Source organism: Meles meles, chromosome 8 (genome assembly GCF_922984935.1).
Source record: "Meles meles chromosome 8, mMelMel3.1 paternal haplotype, whole genome shotgun sequence".
Lineage (NCBI taxonomy): Eukaryota > Metazoa > Chordata > Mammalia > Carnivora > Mustelidae > Meles > Meles meles.
In genome coordinates, this window is record NC_060073.1 from 6,583,598 (window position 1) to 6,602,324 (window position 18,727).

Below are 18,727 nucleotides of genomic sequence, written 5' to 3' on the forward strand. Positions count from 1 at the left end.
GAGATGCAGCCAGTTCCGTCTTCCAATCTTGCCCACTCCCAACCCAAGGAGCTTCTGGTCCCTATGTCAGCTATGAAGGGAAGGAGGCGAAGAGAAGATGAGTCACACAGTCCTGCAACTTCAGAGCCAAGACTAGACTCACTCCCAAGCCAGATTCTTTACCTCGTTTTGCTGATGCGGATGCAGAGGGGATGGCCTGTCCTTAGCAAAGACCAACCTTGACCCTGAACCTTCAGCGATGGGCGTTTGGGGCTACCCATCCCCTCCCGCCCTTCATTGCCCGCCTACCCGGGAACTGCCGGGACCAGCGCCGGCAGCCTCTGGGAGGGGAGCAGTGCTACCCGCCCGCGTCATCTGATGCTGTTTCCTGCAGGAGGGAGAAGAGCGGAAAAAAGTGAAACTCCACCCTCCACCTCTGCCTCCCGCCCCCGGGCCAAAGTACAAAGGGAGGAGGAAGAAGGGATCGGGGTTGGAGCGGTCGGGCTGAGGGAGCCGGACTGGGAAGCCGCAGCTCGGCCCAACTAGGGACACTCCAGCCACCCCCTGCGGGCAAAAAGACCCAACGGAGTCCAGGCGCTGCCTTCCTGCTGGCCCCACCTTGCGCTGGGCGAGTGCTGGAGCCAACCTCCCAGGACTGCTCCGGGACTGAGGGACATTCCGGGCCCCTCCAAGCTGGCCATGGTGAGACGCCGGAGGCCTCGGGGTCCCACCCCCAGAGCCTGACCACACTGCCCTGGGTGGCCCTCCAGAAGCCCGAGATGCGGGGGGCCGGGAGTCAATACTCCTGGCTCCCCAGAGAGGTTTGGGTCTGGGGCTGAGGGCCAGGGCCCGGATGCCCAGGTTCCGGGACTAGGGCCTCGGGCGCCAGCGGGGGTGGGGACCAGGGGCACCCAGGGAAGGTACCCCGCTTGCCCCAATATCGGCTCCCAGCCATGGAGCCCTTGAAGAACCTCTTCCTCAAGAGCCCGCTGGGGTCATGGAATGGCAGTGGTGGTGGGGGCGGTGGGGGCGGCGGCGGCGGAGGAGTCTGGCCAGAGGGGTCCCCGAAGACAGCGGCTTACGCCAACCCTGTGTGGACAGCCCTGTTTGACTACGAGCCCAATGGGCAGGACGAACTGGCCCTGAGGAAGGGCGACCGTGTGGAAGTGCTGTCCCGGGATGCAGCCATCTCTGGCGATGAGGGCTGGTGGGCGGGCCAGGTGGGCGGCCAGGTGGGCATCTTTCCATCCAACTATGTGTCTCGGGGCGGTGGCCCGCCCCCCTGCGAGGTGGCTAGCTTCCAAGAGCTGCGGCTGGAGGAGGTGATCGGCATCGGCGGCTTCGGCAAGGTCTACCGCGGCAGCTGGCGAGGTGAGCTGGTGGCCGTGAAGGCTGCTCGCCAGGACCCCGATGAGGACATCAGTGTGACAGCTGAGAGCGTGCGCCAGGAGGCCCGGCTTTTCGCCATGCTGGCGCACCCCAACATCATTGCCCTCAAGGCTGTGTGTCTGGAGGAGCCCAACCTATGCTTGGTGATGGAGTACGCGGCCGGCGGGCCCCTCAGCCGTGCCCTGGCCGGGCGGCGTGTACCCCCACACGTGCTAGTCAACTGGGCTGTGCAGATAGCCCGCGGGATGCACTACCTGCACTGCGAGGCCCTGGTGCCCGTCATCCACCGAGACCTCAAGTCCAACAACAGTGAGTTTCGGGGAGCATGGTTGGAGGGCGGCATGGCCCAAGCACACACCTGCCATCTCTCAGCTGAGCCACCTGGGGGGTCTACCAGAGGCAGGAGCTCTTGTCCTAGGGGAGCCCCAGTTGACTCGGGGCGCCACGGGACTGGCCCCAAAGCAGGAGACCCAGGCACCAAACAGTCCTTCGCGCCCCAGCTCCCAGCTGCCAGGTTAGAAAATTGGGATCTCCCAGTGAGCCGCAGGCATCCCGCGTAGCCATGGGAGCTCTGGATGCTGGCACTCGTCTTCCTCTCCCCTCAAGTTCGCCCATGTGCTGTTGATGCTGTGCTCTGGGGATAGAAAGCGCTTCCAGAACAGAGATCTTGGAGTGGAAAGCCCCCCTGCCCCGCCCCCCCCCCTCCGTGGTCAAGGCTGGGGATGGGGCTGGAATACTGGCCCCGCCCATACCCCTAACTACATGACCTTTAGCTGGTTCTTTCAACTCAGAGCCTCAATTTTGGACTCTGGAAAAAGGGAGTGACCAGGAAGGTGAAATGGCGTGAGGGGCCGGGGGAGCCTGGCATCCGCTGCCTGCCATGGCGCGGGCATGCAGCTGTGCGGGTGGACATTTGCGGGCTGGATCGGCCTTACCTGGAGTTAGCACTTGGGGTGGGCGTGATGGGGCTAAGGGAGACTTAAGCAGTAAGGTACTCCGCCTCCAGCCATCTTAGGCCCAACACACTGCCCAGCATGGGCCCACGACAAGTAAGTGACAGGCTCAGAGGGCTTCCTGGTGGAAACAAGCTTCACACCAGGCCAGAAGCAGGCCGTGTTCAGAGAGGCACCAGCTGGATATTTCGGTCAGGGCCTGGCCAGAGCAAAGGCAAAGAGGCAGGGCCCAGCACTGCATACCCCGCCCCCCAGGAGTGGAGACACAGGGCTGGGGCTGATGGGTTATTGAGAGACATGGGCAGCTCCTAGGAGGACGTGAGCCTGGATATTTTGGGCTGCCTGGCCTGGGCTGGCCATATACAAGTGGCTTGTGGGGAGAGAAAGGCAGGACCCAATAATATCCCGAGTCCCTGCCAGGACTGGAGGGGTCAGGAGAGTCCTGCCCACCACCCCCCTCTCCCCTCATCCAGTGGGGCACTTCGCACCGCTCAGCCTCCCTCTCTGGCTCTAGGCCCCCAGGGACCCCCACTCCCTGCTCCAACCCAAGGGAGATTCCCCGAAGGCCTTGGGGGAGGGGACTCCCTTCTGTTTTTCCTCCAGTTTTCTTTCCAGAAAAAATGGAACAATAGCCCAGGCCCCTGCTCCCCACCCTCCCCACTGCTTCCTGCGTTTCCTGCTGCCCCTGAGCCGGCTTCCTGCCCCTGCTCCAGCCTCTGCTCCCTCCCCAGCCCAGCTGCCTGCAGGGGAGGAAAGAGCCAAGGGGGGGGGTGGTTTCTGTGGGAGAGGAAGGAGCCAGGGGTTACATCCCCCCCATCCTGTATGTCTCTCCCAGAGTCTGGGTGGTGGTGAAGGACAGAGAACCTGCCCTCAGCCTCCCTGAGCCTGGCCTCCTACCTCGAAGACCCCAGTCCTAGGCCTGGGGTGCTGTCTGCAGCATGGTGGGGGGAGTCCCTGGGTTGGGGGGGGCACAGGCAGGAAACAATGGCGTGATTTTCCTGGACAATGGGGGCCTTGTGAGGAAGCCTGGCGGGGAGTGGAGGGGGAATTCTCCAGGCCCACGAGTCACAGGACTAACCAGCCAGCCCAGCCTGGGTCTGACCTCCCCCAATGCTCCCCCAAAGGACTCCCCCCCGCCGAGTTGGAGACCTGGCTCAGGCCTCCCAGAAAGGAGAAGTAGGGACCATAGGAGGGAAGCGGAAGAGGTGTGAGCTGCGCAGGCCACTCCCTAGCCCCACAGAGACTGGCCTGGGGAGGGGGCTGGGGACCAGGGCCCTTCCAGAGGCCAGGAAGCCCCACATGGGGACTGAGAGCTTGGGATCTCCAGCCCCCTCTCCTCCAGGTGGCTCCTGATCACCCCTTCCCCAAGGTCTAGATCAGGCGCCAAATGAGCAATTTGGGTTGGGACAAATTCAAGGCACTTGGGGAAAAGCAGGGGATGTGGAGATGAGGATAAGGATTCAAAGGTGTCAAGCCAAGTTGGGGGTGGAAGGTGACAGGTCACCAGGACAAAGAAGTCCCAAGGCTTGGATGAGAGGCTGCCTATCTCTGGGCCTCAGATTATGTGATGGAAAAGGAGAGCCTGGCCTCCCAGCCAGAGATGTTGGTGTGGAAAGTGCTTCACTGGACTGTGAGGTTCAAGTGGCTAGAGGCCTGACCAGTGGGTCTTAAGGAGTATGGGTGGATCCTGTCACCAGAGGAGACCGGAGTCCCTCTCCAGCCTCAACACGCAGACCCTTTGGCTGTTCCACTCCAGCCACCTGCCCTCACCCTGTTCTGGTTCTGCTTTGGAATGAACCTGTGTAATGTTTACTAAATGGTCCGGTTCTGAGCCTCCAGCACCCAGGCCAGGGGCTGTTGCAAAGTGGGGACTGCTTGTGATAGAGGACAGCGAGGACAGCCGACGAGCTGGCAGAGGACTAATCTTTAGGACAGCTGACAAGCTTTAGGGCACTCATACTAGACGTCCCACCCCGTACTGAGGATTTAAAAAGTGCGATCTTGTTGGGTGTGCCGGAGTGGGGGGGTGGGGCTCAGTCCATTGAGTGTCCGACTCTTGATCTCAGTTCAGTTCCTGATCTCAGGGTTCTGAGTTCAAGCCCTGGGTTGGGCTCCACACCAGGCATGGAGCCTACTTCCAAAAAAAAAAAAAAGTGATCTTGTTAAATGCTTATGACGACCATCTGAGGTGGGTTTTGCTGTCATCTGTAGCTTTATGAATAGTTCGGGACTCAGCCCCAGTCTGGCTCCAGAAGAGAAGAGGGTGGATGGCAGGACCATTCACTGGATTGGGAGAAATTGCAGGGAGATTTGCCCCGCACGGTGGGAGGATGAAGGTGGGGGCGGGAGGGCATTTGAACATGAGCTAGGGCAGTGATGGACCGCTGAACCGGCTCCTGGTGAAGAGCTCCAAATGTGGGAGGGGCCGATGGGAAGGGGGCAGTGGGCACTTAGGAGAGGCCAAGGCAGCCCGGGGGCAGTGGGTAGAGGTTGAGGGGAGGCCACGCTCTGAGGACCACTGACACTGAAAAGGCTGAGGCTAGGGGAGGCCCTAAGGAAATGGCACAAGCAGGCAGAGGACCCAGAATCAAAGACAGAAGGGAGGGGTGGACAGCAGGGCCAGGTGCCCCCACAAGGCCTAGAGACCTTGGCCAGCGACAGGATCGGGAGTTATGGCTTTACCCCTGGTCCCGCCACCTCCTCTGAGAAGTCCTCCCTTTCACCAGGCTGGGTTAGGTGCCCATCCCCTCTGCCCCTACCCTAAGCTGCCCCAGAATGGTGCCGTCACCCTGGCCAGGAGAGCTGAGAGGTGTGTGCGCCCTGAAATGACATATATTCCGAAAGGTAGTTGGCTTGGATGTCGCTTCTCTACATTTACCACAATAGGGAGAGGCCCTTTCAAACCCTTGATGATTCTGACTTTATCGTCTTTCTGTTCCTCAAAACCTTCTCTCATCTGAGCCATGTTTGTCCTGATGAGATCTGCAAGTTGCTGCTTCTCCTCGCTATGCAAGGCCCCTCTTGGGTCAGCTCCACAAGTCCCTGTCGGATCTGACCATCCACTCCCACATTTGTCCCAAGCTCCTCCTTTTCTGGCCGAGAACCTTTGCTTCTCGAACACCCTTGTTCTTCGCATCCAGCTCTGCAGCGGCAGACATCTTTGGTTGGAGGCTCTCATCAGGGAGGGGCTGTGCCAGCCATGAGGGGGTATGGGCACTGGGGGCGTACTGGGTTTCCTTTCTCACCAAGGGGTCCCTCTTGCTCCCCATCCCAAGGGAGGTCCTAACTCACACTCCTGCCTCAGCAACATGACAAGACACGGGGGTTTCTATGCAATGCAGCATTAGGGAAAAGCTAGAACACCAGCTTTAGAACCACACAGACGGGGTTGAAATCTGTTCTTTATTTGCATATGGTCTCAGCTAGTCGTTTCTCTGCCCAGTTTCCTTTTCTGTAAAATGGGGGTGATGATGTGGGCCTCAGGGGCTGTTTTGGGAGTGCTAGAGCTGAGCGTAAAAGCCTGGCCTCAAGGAGCCCCTCCAACCACGTTTCCCAGCATGGCTACCTTTGTCTGATTCTACCCCAACCGTCCAGAGCAAGATCACCTCTGTGCTCCCAGCATGTCTGTCCGATGATGGTTTGCTCCTAGCTCCTCCCTTGACCCCACGATCTGAGCACGGAGTACCCACAGTCCTGCCCCCCCTCTTCCCCAGTTCTGCTGCTGCAGCCCATTGAAGGTGATGACATGGACCACAAGACCTTGAAGATCACTGACTTCGGCCTGGCCCGGGAGTGGCACAAAACCACACAAATGAGTGCAGCAGGCACCTACGCCTGGATGGCTCCTGAGGTTATCAAGGCCTCCACCTTCTCTAAGGGCAGCGATGTCTGGAGGTGAGGCCTGGCTGCAGCCTGGACAAGGCCATCTGTGGGGCTGAGGAGGGCCAAGGGGGCTATGGAAATCGAGGGCTGGGCAGAAAGGCAGAGCCCTGGGGGAGGGAACTCAAATCATTTGGCTCCTCGTTGCTTTGGGGGTGAAATGGCATTGAGTAAGTAGAGGAGGGAGCACAGACCCTTTGTCTTGCCCACAGTTTTGGGGTGCTGCTGTGGGAGCTGCTGACTGGGGAGGTGCCCTACCGTGGTATCGACTGCCTTGCTGTAGCCTACGGAGTAGCCGTCAACAAGCTTACGCTGCCCATCCCGTCCACCTGCCCTGAGCCCTTCGCCCAGCTCATGGCAGGTAAGGGGACTGGAGGGGGAGAGGCCGAGCTCCTTGGCACAAGACACATCCCTCCACAGACCCCTTCTCACTCTGTGCCCCCTCCACTCCGTGTCCCCAGACTGCTGGGCGCAGGACCCCCACCGCAGGCCCGACTTTGCCTCCATCCTGCAGCAGCTGGAGGCGCTGGAGGCGCAAGTCCTGCGGGAAATGCCGCGGGACTCCTTCCATTCCATGCAGGAAGGCTGGAAGCGCGAGATCCAAGGCCTCTTCGACGAGCTGCGGGCCAAGGAAAAGGTAGGGGTCCCAGGGTTGGAAAAGGAAAGGAAGTGCCTCCCCGGTCTTCTTGGAGCAGAGAGTCCGTACCGGGCTGATCCCACTGCCTTCACTGTCCCTGGCACAGGAACTTCTGAGCCGCGAGGAGGAGCTGACCCGGGCTGCGCGTGAGCAGCGGTCACAGGCGGAGCAGCTGCGGCGGCGCGAGCACCTGCTGGCTCAGTGGGAGCTGGAGGTGTTCGAGCGCGAGCTGACGCTGCTGCTGCAGCAGGTGGACCGCGAGCGGCCGCACGTTCGCCGCCGCCGCGGCACCTTCAAGCGCAGCAAGCTCCGCGCGCGGGACGGCGGCGAGCGTATCAGCATGCCCCTCGGTAAGGGGCGGGGCCCAGCGCGTGGCCCAGCCATTGGCTGCGGAAGCGGAGGGGGGCGGGGTCAGGCTTGTGCTGGCCACACTGGGATTGGTCGGGGACGTTGGTGGGTGGACCTGTGAGCCGAAGGCTGGGAGGGGTGGAGCCGGGAGCGCAGTTTTCGTGTGGGGGCGGGTTCTGCCGGAAATATTTGCATGGCGGCCGGGGAGTGGCTGCGCCCGCGGAGGGGCGGGGCTCATGAAAGTTCCGGTAAGGCCTGGGGGGACCTGGCGCGTCTGCTCCCTGGAATCTCCGCCTGCGTCTGGCTCCTTCGGTTGCTGGCGTCCAGGCCGTCCGCTTTTCTTACCGAGAGCCTGACGGGCCAGGAAGGCAGTGATGCGGGCCCCAGTCCCACAGCCGCCGTGCCAGGCCCGGTCCCTGCACTGGCCTTCGTGGCCTGGGAGCCGGCTGACGGCCCTGAGGGCTGGAATCCTGGCTCTTGTTCACTACGAACTTGCCTCCTTCTTTCCCCCCAACCCCAGACTTCAAACACCGCATCACTGTGCAGGCCTCACCTGGCCTGGACCGGAGGAGAAACGTCTTCGAGGTGGGAGCTGGGGACTCGCCCACCTTCCCCCGGTTCCGGGCGATCCAGTGTAAGAAACCTCTCCTCTTGCGAAACCCCTCCGCGGCCCCTTCTCTTCCGTCAAAGCTTATCTTGGGAGGTGGGTTCCACCCACTGTCTCCCACTCTGACTCCTCACACCCAGGCTCCCTCCGCTGTCTGACTAGGCTGGTACCTCTGAGTTCTCAGGCAGCATTCATTTTCTCTAAGTTTCATAGATGAGAAAAGTGGACAAAGTAACTTGCCAAATGTCACACAGCTAATGAGGGGCAGGGTCAGAATTCAAACCCAGACAGGATTGCCACAGTGAGCTAACTCCACCCCACCCCCAAGTGCTAGCCCCAGGACCCAAACCCACCCACCCTGTCTCAGTTCTCTTCAGATTCTCTGGGGCCTAAAGCCCACCCTTGGAATAGTGTGGGTTCCAGCCTGATCCCCCATCCTCTGAGAAGCTGTCCCTGGTGCCTGACTCTCCTGATGGGGCTCCTGACCTCAGCTCAGACTTCCCGGTTCTCCTCCTACAGTGGAACCCGCAGAACCAGGCCAGGCATGGGGCCGCCAGTCCCCCCGACGTCTGGAGGACTCAAGCAATGGAGAGCGGCGAGCATGCTGGGCCTGGGGTCCCAGTTCCCCCAAGCCTGGGGAAGCCCAGAATGGGAGGTGAGTGCCTGAGTGCCCCCCACCCCACCATCATCTGCCTCCCAATAGTCCTAAGATTGCTGAAGCCCAGCTCTCCTCCCCAGGAGAAGGTCCCGCTTGGACGAAGCCCCGTGGTACCTGGATTCAGATGACTCGTCCTCCTTGGGATCTCCTTCCACACCCCCAATGCTCAATGGTGAGTGGCCTTGTCTACTCCCCAGCAGACTCTTGCTGCATTCCTGTGGGTACTACGGGGAGAACTACAAGAAATTAACTGTAGGGCAGGCCGTTCCTAGTACTCACATCTGCCCTATAGGTCCACAGCTGAGCCAGGTGCAACCCAGGCTTCAGGGGGCCCAGAGTGCAGTCCTCCAGGCGCCTGGCCTGTGAGAGGGCTCTGTCCTGGCCCTGTAGCAGTGGCCAGGCTTTGGCAGGCTGCAGGGAAGGAAAGAAGACAGGGAGTGGTACTGTGCCCATCTGGGACCCAAGGGAACCTGGGTCCAGAGAGGAGACTGTGCATGTGGAGCCGGGCAGGTGCCTGCCATACTGTGCTTCCCAGAGTCCCTTCTGGGGATCTTTTAGGTGAGAAGAGGATAAGAAAGCTGAGCAGGGGCGGGGGGATGGGAGGGAAGGAGGGAATCTAGGACCTGCTCTCACTGCATCCGGGTTCTGAGCTGTTCTGTTCTCCGTGAGGACAGCGCAGTTATGGGCACCAGGCATTCCATCTGAGCAAGTGGAGGGACGTGCTATTATTCTTGCCATTTTAGAGATGAGAAAATCGAGGCTCTGAGAGGTCAATTAACCTTACCTAGAGCCCTCAGCTGAGGTTTTGAGAGGCTTAGAAGCTTTCACCTGAAGAAAGGGCTGGGTACATACAGAGAGGTGCAGAGAGGTTCTTTGGTTTGATGTGGGGTACCCAGCAGAGGAGAGATTTGAACCCAGGTCTGACTCTAGAGGCAGGACCCTGGACCGTCCTCTGACACACCATTCCCCGCTCCAGAAATCGCACTGCCCCAGGCTGGCTGGACTGCAGGGACTGAAGGGAGCATTAGAAGGCCAAGGGGGAAGCTTGGATTCACCTGCTCTTGAATGTACCAAGCTAGAAGGGCCAATAGAGAACTTAAAGTCCCGTCAACCCAGGTGTGTAGGTTGAGGCCGCCCCACCATGCTCCTCAGAGCCCTCTGGGCCTGCTCTTCCCAAGCAAGCAGGAGTAGGAACACAAGGGCCTGAACCCCATCCTCCTCAAGCTTGCCCCTTATTTGGAAGGAGCTCCTACCCCAGCCCAGCTGCTGGCCGAGCAAGCACTTGGTTCCCTGAGCACAAGCCCACACTCCAGTGGGCATCTTGGGCCCAGGAGAGTACATGACCTTGACCTCTCAGCCACCCACAGAGTCAGAAGGCTGGCTGGGAATGGAAGAAAACCCCGTGAGATAGCCCAGGCACGGGCCACACTATTGGGGAACGGGCTGCAGTGAGTTGCCTGCTGGTAGAACCCTCAGCCTAGACTGATGGAACAGCCCTGCTCATCCTCATGTCCCAGGGGTTCTGGTTCAGGTTCAACACGAAGCATGTTGTCCTAGAGCCACTAATGACCACATGGCGCATCCTTGCCATGAGGTCTCACGGAAACGATTTCATCTGCATCCGTGGGTCGAGAATGGTTGTACTCCCTGGTCCTAAACCCAGGGATGCCTCCTCCTCGTGCTAGGAAGCTCCGAGGCAAATTCAAGGAACCCCTTGCTGAATTACCTCGAGCAAAGCACGTACCTCTTGGAAACCTGTTTCTCAGGCCATTGACCGCAGGAATGTCTTTACGCTTTCCATTTTGCAGACTGACTTCCATCTCCCCTTAACTCTGTCTCATTTTTCCTGCTGGTGTGAGACAGGTTTGTCCCCTGTTCTGCTAAATTTTACAAACGGCCTGTGCCTTCACCTGCACAGCGGGAGTGCAGCGCTCAGCTTGTGTGGCTGTTGCGGGGGCGTAGGAGCACGGACTCTTTTCATCAGACTGCGTCAGTGCATTGCATGAGCCAGTCATGGACACGTTAGGAATCAGCCTTGCCGTGACCTGGGGGCGGGCCTAGCCTGGCGGTCGGGGCAGCTCGGAAACAAGTGAGTGCAGCAGACAGCAGGAAGCGGCTGTGTCAGGCCTGATGAGAGCCATAAGCGCTCTGGTGGGGGGGGGGGCCTTCTGGGAAGCCTTCTAGAAGCAGGAAAAAACCTTGTTCTCCCCTAGGTGCCACCCACAACACTTCCGACACCAGATGTGTGGTTCACAGTCAGTTCTGACACAGGCCAGCCCCCAGGTGAAGGGCTCTGTCCCACAAGACCACTCCGCACCCCGCATCTCCGCCCCACCTCAGACTCCAGCCCCAAGTCCGGTTGTCCCCTGTGCTGCTTCTAAATCAGCGGCTCCCGTCACCTTTGATCATTTGCTAGAACGGCTCAAAGAGCTCAGGAAAAACACTTACTTACTAGATTACCAGTTAATTATAAAGGACGGAGCTCAAGAACTGCCAGAGGGAAGAGATGCGTAGGGCAGGGCACGTGGGAGGGGGCTTGGGGCTTCGGTACCCCGTGTGTGGGCGCCGCTCCTAGCTCCTCCGTGTGCTGGCCGACTTGGACGCTCTCTAACCCTTTGGCTAGGGTTTTGATGGAGCCTTCATTATATGGATGTGATCAGTTGATTTAACCATTGGCTGTTGGTGATAGACCTCAGTCTCCAGCTCTCTAGTCCTGTGGTCTGTGCTGCCAGCAACCAGACCCCCTTCCTTACGAGCTTTCCAGAAGTGACCTCATTAACCTGAACTTAAATGTGATTAAAAGGGGCTGGTTAGGAAGACCAGAGATGCACCTTTTGCTTCTGTGACCAGTCCCTTAGAAAGAGCTGGGAGTTTCAGGAGTTCTGTGCCAAGAATGAGACGAAGACCCAACGTATAGTTCTTGTCGTAATTAACAGTATCACGGTTTCACAGAGGAGGTGACCCCTCACCTAAGTCTTAAATGGTGAATAAGGAATCACAGAAAGGCGAGGTGGAAAAGGCGTGCTGGGCAGAGGGAACAGTGTGTGTGCAGGCACTGGGCTTTGCGCACCCAGGGGAGAGGAAGCCCGGCTGGGACCCGGAGGGGAGTTGAGAGCCTGGGAGTTGCAGGTCCCAGGCAGCAGGTGAGGGCCAGGCCTTCATCCCCTGGGCCTGTGGGGCCCAGTGTAGTCCCAGCAGATGTTGGTTGAGTGACTGGGTGGGTGAAGCCGGAAAAGCAGGCAGGAGCCAGTTTAGGAAGGGCCAGAAATGAGAATGAATTTGGCCAATTTGCATTTTAGAAGGCAGGGACCTGGGGTAGGGGTGCAAGGATGGGTCAGAGAGACTGGGTAAGGGTTGTAGCTAAGAAAAGGGACCCCGAACTGAGTTCCTCCTCATAAAAGCTCAATTTCCCCAGCATTGTATTTCTCCCCCTGGGCACCCAGCCCCATGCCCTGCTCCAGGCTGGGCGCAAGGTGGGCGGAATGTGGAAAGGCTTTGACGCCCAGCCAAGGAGCTTGGACTTTGTGTTAGTGGTAATGGGGAGCCATAGCAAGTTCTGGAGCCGAAGAGGGCTTGACAAAATTGGGCTTTGTGGGAGGCCATCACAGGACCAAAGGACCCTACCAACACTACCTTCTCAATGTGTGGTTCCCCAGATTCGCCCCTGGTGGTCTAGAACAGAGTCAGGCCAACCTTAGGCCCATAGACAGGACACTGATGTCCTGAAATCCAGAGCAGAGTCTGGGTGGGAAGTGGTGGAGAGCCAAGGCGCTGTGGCCTCCATCTGGAGTGAGGCCATCTCCAGCCCTCCCTGGCTGTGCAGCGTCAGACACACCCTTAACCTCTCTGAGCCTGGAACTCCTGGGGCATGAGGATCGGATAACATAATGCCCCTAAATCAGTGAGCTCGGGCCTGACACTGACCACTCTGAGTCTCAGTTTCCTCATTTCTAGAAGAGAGACACGTGCCTCTCGGTGCTGTTGTGTACGTTGAACTGGCCTGTGTGTCCGGTACAGGGGGAGGTGGGCAGAAGGACCGGGCCTGACCAGCCAGGAAGGAGGTGGACACAGGGCACAGGAGCCCAGCAGATGCCCCTGGCTGGCCACTAAGGCCACCGAAGTTGGCTGCGGAGGTGGGGGGAGTCCCGGTGGGTGGGCAGGAACTGGGTGGGGGAGTAATGGGAGTCCTGGAAGACGCTGGTGGGGAGCAGAACTCGGTCCTTGCTCCAGGGCCACTGAGGGGTCCCCGTGGCCCCCGCCCAAAGACCGCCTAACGTGTGCCCGCCCCCGCTGCCAGGTAACCCCCAGCGGCCCAGCCCGGAGCCCGAGGAGCCGCGACGCGCCGGCCCGGCGGAGCGGGGCAGCGGCTCCGGGACGCCCAAGCTGATCCAGCGCGCGCTGCTGCGCGGCACCGCCCTGCTCGCGTCCCTGGGCCTGGGCCGCGACCTGCAGCCGCCGCCGGGCGGCCCAGGCCGTGAGCGCGGGGAGACCCCACCGCCAACACCCCGCACGCTTCCCACCGCGTCCCCTGCCGAGCCGCCCCCCTCCCAGCTCATCCGCTTCTCCCCCAAGACGCTCGACGTCCCCGCCTCCCCGCTCACCCCGGAGGCCCCCGGCCCACCCGCCCCTGCGCCCCTGCTGCTGGAGCTGGGGGTCCCCGTGGGCCAGCTGTCTGCCAAGAGCCCCCGGCGGCGCGACGAGGAGAGGCGTGGTGAGTGGCCCCGAAGCTGGCCTGCTTGGGGGGTGGGGGGGGGACCCGCAGGGCCGTGAGGCTGGGGGCTGCCTGGAGGGAGCTGAGGATGAGCCCCAGTTGCGGGGCGGGTTGTGAGATAATAGGAATGACCGTCGGGAGGGGAGGAGAGCTCCGCCTACTGGTCGCTGACTTGCTCCAGGTTCTGTTCCTCCCACCCCCGACCCCGATTGTCTCGCTTAACCACCCGCAGACCCTGTGAGCAAGGCGCTCGGGTCATACCCAGGCTCTAGGTGAGGAAGCTTAGGGCACAGAGATCAAGGGACTCAAGGCTCCCAGCGGTAAATGGCAGAGCTGGGATCCGAGCCCACGCCAGGCTGTCCCAGTGGTCTTGCTCTTAACATCGCAGAGGTGGGCGTCCTGAGTCAAGCAGCTCCCTGTGCAGATGGGAAACCCTCACCTGACCCCGTGCCTCCTCCCCCCACTTCCTAGGAAGTACCGTCTCACCCCCGCCGGGGATATCCCGCTCCGCTCCTGGCACCCCAGGCACCCCACGCTCACCGCCCCTGGGCCTCATCAGCCGACCTCGGCCCTCACCCCTCCGCAGCCGCATCGACCCTTGGAGCTTTGTGTCAGCTGGGCCCCGGCCTTCGCCTTTGTCCTCGCCCCAGCCTGCGCCCCGCCGGGCACCCTGGACCTTGTTCCCAGACTCGGACCCCTTCTGGGACTCTCCACCTGCCAACCCCTTCCGGGGGGGCCCTCAGGACTGCAGGGCACAGACCAAAGACATAGGCGCCCAGGCCCCGTGGGCGCCCGAGGCAGGGCCTTGAGTGGGCCGGGCTGCCCCCGCCTGGGCTCCGGCGGCCCTAGAAGAGCCACAGTGTACACTGGAGCCGGGCGAGCCTCTGCAGCTGCCTCGGTTTCCCCCAGGGACCCCTCTGGGGGGTCAGGAACACTACACTGCACAGGAAGCCTTCACACTGGACGGGGGGCCCACCCCCCCACACCCCGAAACCTGTGGGTCCCCCAACTTACCTGCCCCATTGGGGCCCAACACTGTACCCAGCTGGTTGGGAGGACCAGAGCCTGTCTCAGGGAATTGCCCCCAGGGGTGGTGCAGGAAGGAGGGGAGGTGCCGGGGAGAGGGGCCAGCCCCAGCTGTCACCAGCACTTTTGACAAAGCTATGCTACTGTGGCCCCTGCCCCAGGGCTTGGTGCCTGGAACACCCCCCACCCCACCCTGGGGGCTATCTGGGGCCGGGACTCTCTGGGTGCCTTCCTGCTGCCCCGGCCAGGGTTGGGGCCTCGGCCTCGGGATCCAATGAAGCCAAATAAACTCCCCAAGCTGTCTCCCCAAGCCTAGCCTGTCACCTTCTGTGGCCTTTCCTGCTCATCCTCGGGGTGTGGCTGCAACGGCACCTCCCCTCGGCAGCTTGCCAAGCTGGGGGTTGGGGGACGCCTAGAGCCCTCTGGGCAGCATCCTGGGGGCTTGTCCTGGGTTTGTCTCTATGCCGTGGTCTGGCACCCGGAGGAGGGACCTGCCCTGGCACGGGGCACCGCACACTCTTACTGCTGCAGGGTTCTGTGGGTGGCCACCCCCACGCCAAGCCCCAGGGCAAGGCCTCTCTGCGGTTCTGGGGAGTGGTAACCTAGGCTCCCCCTCGCCATTCCCCAGCAGCGAGGCCCACCAGGTCCCTTGTTCTGTGGGACAGGACCTCGGAGCATGGAGGGTTCTCAGGGAGGACTCAGAACAGAGGTGGGAGAACATCTATCCAGAGGCCACTGGGCATCCTCGGCTCCACTCACCACCCTGCCCCTACCTGACCCATCCCAAATCCTGCCCCTCCTCTCCCCTCCTCCTTCGAGGACACCTGCCATAACCCCTGTAGGTCTCCCTGGGCTGCTACTGTCCTCCGGGCCTTGTGTATTCGCCCACATCCCCCCACCGCCAGTCCCCTGTTCTCTCCCGCCCAAGCTCTCTCCCACCTTGCCTGGCTGTGGCCTCTCCTGTTCCCCAGAGGCAACGTCACTCTTCACTCCTCCAGGAGCCTTCCCCAGGGCACCCCCCCCAAAAAAAAAACCCTTCAGGACACATATGACCATGTGAACTTAGCACATTTCCTTGCTAACGGGTTTCTGGTGGGGACACCAGGAGGGAAGGGACCTCTGTCCATCACCTTCTCTAGTGTCCTCCAGATCGAAGCACTTGCCAAGTGGGTGAATGGAGTGTGTGTGGCTGAGCGAGCCCCTCGAATGAGCCTCCACCGTGGGACCTGAGCCAGTGGCTCTCCGGGCCGCCCCCTGTGCACCCGCATCTCCCCAGCTGCGGGGAATTGGGCAAATAATGTCTGGGCCCAGAAACAGGGAGCACGGACCGCCATCGCCTCTAAGCTTGTTCCCATCTCCCTGGCGTCCCAGTCCCAGGCGTCCCTCGGTCTCCAGCCGCCCACGCCCCAGCGCCTCCTCCCGGCCCCACCCTGCCCAGCCCCTCCCAGGTGCCTGCGGTTGGCGCCTTCTGCTCCCACAGCACCTCCAACCCCGGGCGGCTCAGCATGGGGGCTCTGAGGCCCTGGGCCCGATTCCCACTACTGGTCGCGGCCCACCTGCTGGCCCTGGGGATTGGGGCTGCGGTGCTCCAGGTCTTGGAGGGGCCTCCAGCGCTCCAGCTCCAGGCCAAGCTCAGGGCAGAGCTGGCCACTTTCCAGGCGGAGTATGGGGCCTGCCTGCCCCCCGGGGCCCTGGAGGAGCTGCTGAGCACCGCTCTGGCAGCCCAGGTCCACGGGGTCTCCAGCCTGGGCAATGGCTCAGAGGCTGGGAACTGGGACCTGCCCTCGGCCCTGCTTTTCACTGCCAGCATCCTCACCACTACGGGTAAGGACGCCAGGCGGCCGGGCAGGAGGGGATTCCTGGGGGCCCTGGGGTTGTAGCCCTTCTCCCAGCCCCCAAAGGCCAGCCAGAGCCCAGGCCCGACAAGGCGTGATGTCACAGCTGGTGCTTCCCACACCAGCACCCCAACTGGTGCCTCCACTTCAGCTGCCGGTGGGGCGTGTCCTCAGCCACACCCCCTGACACCCCCTAAGACCAGACCCCGGGGCCTGAGACAAAGGGAGGGGACAGGTATTGTGGGGTGAATTCATGGGTGGAGGAAAATGGAGTGAACCCCAGATACAGATTAGGACCACCGACTCAGGAGAGAATGTCCGGGGCAGGCAGGAAGTCCTGATGAGATGTTAGCCATGGCAGGAAGAGGCAGGGAGATGAGGGAGGAAGGGACTCCTGGCAGAGGGAACAGCATGTGCAAAGGCCCAGAGAAATAAAGGAATGGGAACCCCCCCCCCCCCGCACCCCGCCTCCCAGCCCTGCAGGTTTTTCATCCTGGAAAGTGTCTAAATGTTTTTTGAATGAAAGTCTCTATTGCCTGGTTCTTGCGAACAATCAGGAAACCTCTTTGCCCCTGGGCCAGAATCCCTGTGAGGGGTTCCGTTTTGTCCGGAAGAAGCCTGACCTTTGGGGCAGAGCATGTTCTCCCCGGATCAGCACCGTCCCCACCACTCCCTCTTGTCTCCCCTCTGGCTCCTCTAGGCATTTGGGTTTACAACCTTGGCAGGACTAGCCGGTCCTGTTCTCCCGGCACTCCCTGCTCTCCCACCTCTCCCTAACTTTGCACAAGCTTTTCCAGGCTGGAATGCCCTCTCGGGCACGCGCTGCCTCTTTGGCAGCCCCTGCCTGTCTCCCGGCACCACAAAGCGGGGCCCTGACAGACTCAGATGCTAGAGCAAGGCCTAGCACACGGGGTGTCTCAGTACTACTGAGGTGAAACAGCGGGTACCATTCTTCCTAGTGGATTTGCAAGTATTGTATCGGTCAAGGGCAGAGCTGAGGAATCTGAGAACACCTAGCCTCCCCTGGGACAGGATAACAGTTCTCAGAACTGTCCCAGCTACAAGAGGCCTAAGGTGACTGCCTCTTCTAATCCCTACATTTTCCAGAAAAGAGTGGCCAGAGAGGTTTGTTTATTTATGTATCTATTTATTTATTAGAGAGTGGGGGGTGGGGTGGGGACGTGCCCAGAGGGAGAGGGAGAGAATCTTAAGCAGGCTCCAGGCTCAGTGCAGAGCCCCATGGGGGTTCGATTTCATGACCCTGAGATCATGACCTAGCTGAAATCAGGAATCGGACGCGTAACCAACTGAGAAGAGCAGCCAGAGAGGTTAAGGGACTTGCCTAAGACCCCCAGCAAAAGAGGAACAAAGGCAGCTAGAGTCCAGGCCAGAACAGTTCCCATCATTCGGCCACCAGAGGGCAGCCTTCTGCCAGAGGCCGGGTTAGGGGACACAAGCATCCCCCTCCAGGGTTCATTGCCCACCGCCTTGCTCCTTTCCAGGCTATGGCTACATGGCCCCACTGTCGGCTGGCGGAAAGGCTTTCTGCATGGTCTACGCAGCCTTCGGGCTGCCAGCCTCCCTCGTGCTCGTGGCCACCCTGCGCCGCTGCCTGATGCCCCTGCTCTGTCGCCCGGGGGCCTGGGGAGCCAGCCGGTGGCAGCTGGCCCCGGCCAGGGCAGCGCTGCTGCAGGCGGCTGGATGGGGACTGCTGGTGGCCATGATCTTCGTGCTGCTGCCGGCCCTGGTGCTGTGGGGTCTGCAGGGTGACTGCAGCCTGCTGGAGGCTGTCTACTTCTGCTTCGGCTCACTCAGCACCATCGGCCTGGGGGACCTCCTGCCCGGCCGTGGCCGTAGCCTACACCCCGTGCTCTACCACCTGGGCCAGCTGGCCCTTCTCGGTGAGTCCAGCTGCCACGGAGTGGGAGGGAAAGGAGATGAGGGACGAGGAGCCGGGCCCAGGACTCCCATAAAGGGCTGGGGAGGCTAAGCGGCGCAGGTGAAGGCCCTAGGGTGTGGGGTGCGGGCTGTGGTTGGAAGAACCCTGATGGCCGCGTTCAGAGGACTGTGAGTGGCACCAGGCGCCACCCGCCACGTGGCGGGTCACCTGCCTGGGAGGGGAGCAGGGAGCTGCCCTAGCCCACCTCTCCTCCCCAGGTTACTTGCTCCTCGGGCTCCTGGTCATGCTGCTCGTTGTGGAGACCTTCTCAGAGCTGCCACAGGCCCGTGCCCTGGTCAAGTTCTTTGGGTCCAGTGGCCCGATGACCGCTGAAGACCAAGGTGGCCTCCTGGGCCAGGACGACCTGGCTCTGAGCACGCTGGCACCCTCGGCTGCAGCCCCAGAACAGGCCCCGACTTGCTGACAGGGGTCAGGTGATGGAGTTGAGCTCCTTCCAGGTGGACAAGCCTCCAGAGGAAGCCTCCAGAGAGGGGAGGGGAGGGGAGGGGAGGGGGTGACTGTAAGGCCCTCAGGCAGTTGTGTATTTTAAAAGCGGGACCAATAACCCCGACTGTTTTCGTCTTTTCTTTCAATGGGACTCCTAAAGTGATCGATGGCCCAAACCCCATCATCCTGAAACCACACCATCCTTTCAGGGTGAGGGCCCAGCAGGGCCCTCCGCTGCCTCTGGGAACCTCCAAGCCCACACGGGCCCCACTTGGGATCCCAGACGACCTTATCGGCCTCAGCCCCACCCCCTTCCGTC

The 18,727-nt window shown here is 61.2% G+C and overlaps 2 protein-coding genes across 2 annotated transcripts; both read left to right on the forward strand.

Annotated features, from left to right (window-relative positions):
- The first annotated feature begins 412 nt into the window (after window positions 1-412).
- On the forward strand, window positions 413-14,497 carry MAP3K11 (mitogen-activated protein kinase kinase kinase 11). The gene is made up of 10 exons (XM_046017493.1): window positions 413-1,677; window positions 6,035-6,215; window positions 6,413-6,561; window positions 6,662-6,837; window positions 6,944-7,187; window positions 7,706-7,819; window positions 8,312-8,447; window positions 8,531-8,622; window positions 12,748-13,161; window positions 13,633-14,497. Exons 1-10 carry the CDS (start codon window positions 933-935, stop codon window positions 13,968-13,970), a joined length of 2,589 nt encoding a protein of 862 aa, XP_045873449.1. The 5' UTR covers window positions 413-932; the 3' UTR covers window positions 13,971-14,497.
- A 1,180-nt stretch (window positions 14,498-15,677) lies between these two features.
- KCNK7 (potassium two pore domain channel subfamily K member 7) lies at window positions 15,678-18,619 on the forward strand. Its single transcript, XM_046014470.1, has 3 exons — window positions 15,678-16,011; window positions 17,525-17,923; window positions 18,180-18,619. The coding sequence occupies exons 1-3, from the start codon at window positions 15,693-15,695 to the stop codon at window positions 18,383-18,385; spliced, it is 924 nt and encodes a 307-aa protein (XP_045870426.1). The 5' UTR covers window positions 15,678-15,692; the 3' UTR covers window positions 18,386-18,619.
- Window positions 18,620-18,727: the final 108 nt, after the last annotated feature.